General features: G+C 47.4%; 1 protein-coding gene across 1 annotated transcript; it reads left to right on the top strand.

Moving 5' to 3' along the window:
* Positions 1-833: 833 nt before the first annotated feature.
* Positions 834-5,617, top strand: LOC119256578 (splicing factor, proline- and glutamine-rich-like). The gene is made up of 9 exons (XM_037524381.2): positions 834-1,740; positions 2,356-2,544; positions 2,833-3,134; positions 3,217-3,312; positions 4,239-4,435; positions 4,532-4,616; positions 4,905-5,022; positions 5,365-5,413; positions 5,492-5,617. The coding sequence occupies exons 1-9, from the start codon at positions 1,546-1,548 to the stop codon at positions 5,545-5,547; spliced, it is 1,287 nt and encodes a 428-aa protein (XP_037380278.2). The 5' UTR covers positions 834-1,545; the 3' UTR covers positions 5,548-5,617.
* The last annotated feature ends 656 nt before the right edge of the window (positions 5,618-6,273 follow it).

Genomic DNA, 6,273 nt, shown 5'->3' with positions numbered 1-6,273 from the left:
AGAGGTCAGCTGCGCCATGTGGGTTAGCTCCCTGGCCAGGGATTGAACTCATGCCATAGTGGCTGGGGATAGCTTGATAATGCTGAGACTTTAACCCTTGTGCCTCCAGGGAGGTCTGATATTGCAATTTTTAAGAATGTGTTCATAAAATGCTGAATGGTAGTGAAATTAGGGGAAAAGGTTAGAGTCCTCTTGTAATTTGTGTTTGTGTATCAGTCTGCAAACAAAAACAAAACCAGGATCTCTGTTCTGTTTGAACTGAGAGTACTCATATAAGCCTACTGGGAAGTTTATACTACTAGAACCGACCTGTACTCCCATGAGGTGCCAAAATGAAATCAATTTATAACTTGTACTGTTATAAATCAGTACAAGTTTATAGCTCTAATTAATATTGGCTCAGGTAGAGTAGATAGCAGGAACTCAATTTATGTCTTTAAGCTAAAGACCATCTGTTCTTTCCAGGAAAGGATACCAGCAGAGTGCTTATAAAGGCAATCTAGGAAGAAAAAGAGCCCTCCAACAGCTCTCCCCAGGAGCTGATAGGGCCCTGGCTATATGCTTTCACGGGAAAATTGATCTGGCAGACCCATTCAAATTTCTCCCAGCGAATCACAGTGGCCTACAGCCAACTCCTTTTGCACTCATTGGCCAAGTGGAAGCCTCAGCGCCTCCAAGCCTCCCGCCTCTTACTCGAGAACCAATAGGAAAGAGCAGCGCTTCGTAACTTAGTGTCATCCAGCATCGTACTTGCAATTGGCTAGGGAAGCGATCGATCGGGAAGTGGGCGGGGCCACGCCAGCTGGCTTATATAAGAAGAGGACAAAGGCGGCGCGCCGCCTGTGTCATCCGCCATCTTGTGCGAAGCAAGGTGGCCTCCACGTTCCCAGCGCGTCTTCTCCGCTTCTGCCTCGACCGCCCTTTGGTCCCAGACATGTCTCGGGATCGGTTCCGGAGCCGCGGCGGCGGCGGCGGCGGCTTCCACCGACGCGGAGGCGGCGGGGGCCGCGGCGGCCTCCACGACTTCCGCTCCCCGCCGCCGGGTATGGGCCTCAATCAGAACCGCGGACCCATGGGGCCCGGCCCGGGCCAGGGCGGCCCCAAGCCACCCATCCCACCGCCGCCTCCGCATCAGCAGCAGCAGCAGCCGCCGCCGCAGCAGCCGCCGCCACAGCAGCCGCCGCCGCTTCAGCCCCCGCCGCATCAACAGCCGCATCCGCAGCCGCCGCCGCCACAGGACTCATCCAAGCCCGGGGTTCCTCAGGGGCCCGGCCCGGCTCCCGGCGTAGGCAGCGCGCCTCCGGCGTCCGGCTCGGCGCCGCCCGCCACTCCGCCGACCTCTGGGGCCCCCACGGGCCCAGGCCCCACCCCGACTCCGCCGCCCGCCGTCACCTCGGCGCCCCCGGGGTGCCGCCGCCAGCGCCGCCGAGCAGCGGCGTCCCCACCACACCTCCCCAGGCCGGGGGTCCACCGCCTCCCCCCGCCGGCGGCCCGGGGCCCGGGCCTAAGCAGGGCCCAGGGCCCGGCGGCCCCAAAGGCGGCAAGATGCCAGGCGGGCCGAAGCCCGGCGGCGGCCCGGGCCTGGGCGCCCCCGGCGGCCACCCCAAGCCGCCGCACCGAGGCGGCGGGGAGCCCCGCGGGGGCCGCCAGCACCACCCGCCCTACCACCAGCAGCACCACCAGGGGCCCCCGCCCGGCGGCCCCGGCGGACGCAGCGAGGAGAAGATCTCCGACTCGGAGGTGAGCGTCCTTCTCGGAGCTACGCGTCGGTTCCCCTAAGATGGCGGCGGCCCCCCTCCCCCGTCCCCTTCCCCGCTCAGGCCTCCATTTTGTTGGAGGCCGGCAAGCGCGCCTGCGCGCGGGCGGCGGAGGGCGGGGCTGCAGCCCCCGAGAGGGGCAGGCGGCGTGGGTCCGCGAGCCTGCGGCGGGCGGGTGGCCGGGGGAGGCGCGCAGAGACGCTGTGGCGGACCTTCCTTTCCAGCCAGCCGGTCCTGGGAGCGGGGTGGGAGAAGGGAGTGAAATAGAGGGTTGGTAGCGCAGAACATGTCGGCGATAGCTGCGTTTTTGTGATTTAATACTTCGCTTGCGTCGTGCAGTTTAGTCTGGGGCACAGCATTTGTGTTTGGAGAGGCTTGTGTTAATTCTCGAGCATTCTGGATGGTTAGGTCAGATTTGATGTTAGTGTAGTCATTGTGTTGGACATCTTGCAAATGTAGTAGAGCCCTTGACTTTATCTTAAACGAAACCGATGAGGGACCCTGTCGGTAAAATCCATTTGAGAAAAGCGCGTATTGATGGGTTTGTCTTCTTTCGAGAGGTTCTTGAAATCTCAAAATTACTTTTCTTTTTCATTAGGGGTTTAAAGCCAACTTGTCTCTCTTGAGGAGGCCTGGAGAGAAAACGTACACTCAGCGTTGCCGGTTGTTTGTTGGGAATCTCCCTGCTGATATCACAGAGGATGAATTCAAAAGACTATTTGCTAAATATGGAGAGCCAGGAGAAGTTTTTATCAACAAAGGCAAAGGATTCGGATTTATTAAGCTTGTGAGTTCGATTTTTATGTAGACGTAAAAGCGTCTTTTTCTTTGTTGCTGTGAACCTGTTGGTTTTTAAACTGATACGTTAATCTTTAAAATTTTTGCAGGACAGTTACAAGTCCATAATTGCTGGTATCTATAAGAGGAGGTGGGGGTGGGTGGGAGGGTTCAAGCATTTAACTGCCTACCCTGAATGCCAGGGAAGTTTTCTTGGTGATGCTTGAACTGAGTGGGTGGGCTTATGGCAAAAATTAGTCAATGTGGAGGTCATTAAAAGTATGTCTGATACTTTCAGGAATCCAGAGCTTTGGCTGAAATTGCCAAAGCTGAACTTGATGATACACCTATGAGAGGTAGACAGCTTCGAGTTCGGTTTGCCACACATGCTGCTGCTCTCTCTGTTCGAAATCTTTCACCTTACGTTTCCAATGAACTGTTGGAAGAAGCCTTTAGCCAGTTTGGTCCTATTGAAAGGGCTGTTGTAATTGTGGATGATCGTGGAAGATCTACAGGGAAAGGCATTGTTGAATTTGCTTCTAAACCAGCGGCAAGAAAAGCATTTGAAAGATGCAGTGAAGGTGTTTTCTTACTGACAACGTAAGTTCTTGTACTTTTTCTAATTACTCTGAGGAAGTTTAACTTAGAACAGAATTAAGATGGAACCATTTTTTGTTAATAGAACTCCCCGTCCAGTCATTGTGGAACCACTTGAACAGTTAGATGATGAAGATGGTCTTCCTGAAAAACTTGCACAGAAGAATCCAATGTATCAAAAGTAAGATTTTTTTAAAGATTTATTTTTATGTATTTATGTATATAAGAACTGGGGTGTAGGTCAGGTGGGAGGGTGGTTGAGCAGATTCATCAGAGACAGTGAGGAGCAGAACAGGCAGATCCACTGAAATATATTGCTGACGGGGGGGGGCAGTGGGTGAGACAAGAGAGGTCCACTTTGCTCTGTGGGCCAGCTCCCTGGGCAGGAATTGAACCAGTGTTGGAATGACTGCCTATAACTTGATAGTGCTGAGACTTAACCCCTTGTGCCACCAGGGAGGCTCACAAAAGTGAGATTGATTATACTTTATTTGTTTTTTTAAGAATTATTTGTACATACAAGAGTTAGGCCAGAGATGTGGTGGGTGAAAGGATTCACCAAAGACAGTGGGGAGTGGAACAGGTGGAACGCCTGAAATACACTGCTGAGGGGAGCAGTGGGTGAGACAGATCTGCTGCACCATGTGGGTTAGCTCTCTGGCTGGGGATGGATGGAAGTCATGCTGCAGTGGCTTCCAATTGCTTGATAGTGCTGAGACTTAACAGCCACCAGGGAAGCCCTTGAGATTTTAAAGATACTATTTAAATGCTTAGTGTTTGTTTCTGAAGTTGGGTCCATTTCATATGCAATCTTGTTTTTTGCCTTACAGCAATTGTGTAATGTGTAGGAAACCTCACTTTTAAGGATGAGGGAAAAATACAGGAATTTGGTGTAGGAAACAGAATTGTTATATTGTAATAAGAAAGGTAGCATTTATCTTTATCTAGTGCCTGTTTTTTTACACTATTCTGGATATAACTTTCAAGATATTTTTTATAAATGAAGGTGGTCTTTGCTTTTTGGTATTCCTTCTAAATGATAGAGAGTGGAATCAGGTAATATTTCTTGTGTGCATCCACAAATTATTCATGTTTGTATATTTTCAGGGAGAGAGAAACCCCTCCTCGTTTTGCTCAGCATGGCACATTTGAGTATGAATATTCACAGAGGTGGAAATCCTTGGATGAAATGGAAAAACAGCAAAGGGAACAAGTTGAAAAAAATATGAAAGATGCAAAAGACAAATTGGAAAGTGAAATGGAAGATGCCTACCATGAGCATCAGGCAAATCTTTTGCGTCAAGGTAAAAAAACCTGTGAAGTTTGCTGATATGATCAGTTGATTTTTGAACTTAATAGAATCACACTCATATGTTTTCAAAATGTTTTTACAATGTTAGATCTGATGAGACGCCAGGAAGAATTAAGGCGTATGGAAGAACTTCACAATCAAGAAATGCAGAAACGTAAAGAAATGCAATTAAGGTAAAATCTTGTTAATCTAAACTTTCTGCACTAAATATAGGGGAAAAGGTATACTTAATTTGCTAGATGAGTCAGATGAAATATAGAGGTTAAATATTTAAGTATTAAAGTGGAATTAAGTGTCAGATTTTCTTAGGGCTATTCCATTGAACTCACTCCTTAGGGCCTTTGTGTTGGTTTGCTGCAACCTTGCTTTTCTAGACCTCTTAAAAATGACCAGGTTTCTTCAAACTGAATTTAATAAAATGTAGGTAATATTTTGCTTTATGTGCTTGATAAAATTTATAGACAAGAGGAGGAACGACGCAGAAGGGAAGAAGAAATGATGATCCGTCAACGTGAGATGGAAGAACAAATGAGACGTCAGAGAGAGGAAAGTTACAGCCGGATGGGCTACATGGATCCTGTAAGTAAACTTTTACTGCAGTCCAATTGGGAGTTGTCTAACAAAACTTGTACGTACCCAAAATAAAATTTCATAGTTGGAAATTACATTTCACCTTACTGCCATGTTTTTTCTTCTTACAGCACTATGCTGTGGCTGATACACCTTGGGTTTTATCTTGGTTGTGCCAAAAAGTTTCTTGGGAAGGAGTTTTTATAGATCTGATGATGAGTTTTAACTTGTGTCAGAATATTCACTTTGTAAGGTTGTCCCTTGTTTTAGTTCTGGAGATTTCTTCGTGCTCAAGAATGCTTGGTATGAGTATAGTACAGATATATGAAAGGGTTTTTTTTTTTCTTCCAGAGAGAAAGAGACATGAGAATGGGTGGTGGAGGAGCAATGAACATGGGAGGTAAGCGTGAAAATTTAATTAGCGATACTTTGAGAGTGGTATTCTGGTTGAGTTGTAATCAGCATTTTTGTTTCCTAGATCCTTATGGTTCAGGAGGCCAGAAATTTCCACCGCTAGGTGGTGGTGTGGCATAGGTTATGAAGCTAATCCTGGAGTTCCACCAGCACCATGAGTGGTTCCATGATGGGAAGCGACATGGTAATGTATCCTGTGGGACGTAGTACAAAGGAAATTCTCATTTCACCCACTTATGTGTGTGTTTTTTTGTTTTTTTTTTTTTTTAAAGTAGGTGGACTGGACCTTTTTTAGTTACCCTATCATGTAAATCGTAATATTGAGGAATACTTTGGCAACATAGAAGAACTCATTGTGTGGTAACCTAACAGATATGGTTGCCAATGAGAAGTCACTGCTGTTAGCAGTATGTGGAGTTATCTTTGGCAATAAGTAGAATTAGGTGTTGCTTTCCATTATATTGCTTGTGTACTCTTTTGCACTCTTGTGCATAGCAAATCCAAATTCCCAAATATAGATAACGTACCTGATTATTCTACACCCAAGTGAGAGTAATTAAATGGCAAACTGTCATTCATTAAGCTGGTATTTGCCATAAGTATGAGTCAGGCTTGTAGTTTGTAGTTCTAGACATGTTTTAGTGATGAGTAAGTCTTTGACCTGTATTGGTGTGGCTTCTACCCATGAAAAGGAAATTGTTTAGTGTTTTGACTCGTCGTTTCCCATCTGTTGGGCCTGTCTGTAGGTACACCTTCAAAATAAACGGACATCTCTGTTTTGCTACAGGGTAGCAAAGATCAATGACGACTTTAAGCATACCAGTTGTGTGCATTTCGATGTAAATC

Source organism: Talpa occidentalis, unplaced genomic scaffold (assembly GCF_014898055.3).
Source record: "Talpa occidentalis isolate TD23 unplaced genomic scaffold, MPIMG_talOcc4v2.1 talOcc4.319, whole genome shotgun sequence".
NCBI classification, from domain to species: domain Eukaryota; kingdom Metazoa; phylum Chordata; class Mammalia; order Eulipotyphla; family Talpidae; genus Talpa; species Talpa occidentalis.
This window is presented reverse-complemented; position numbering and strand designations above follow the sequence as displayed.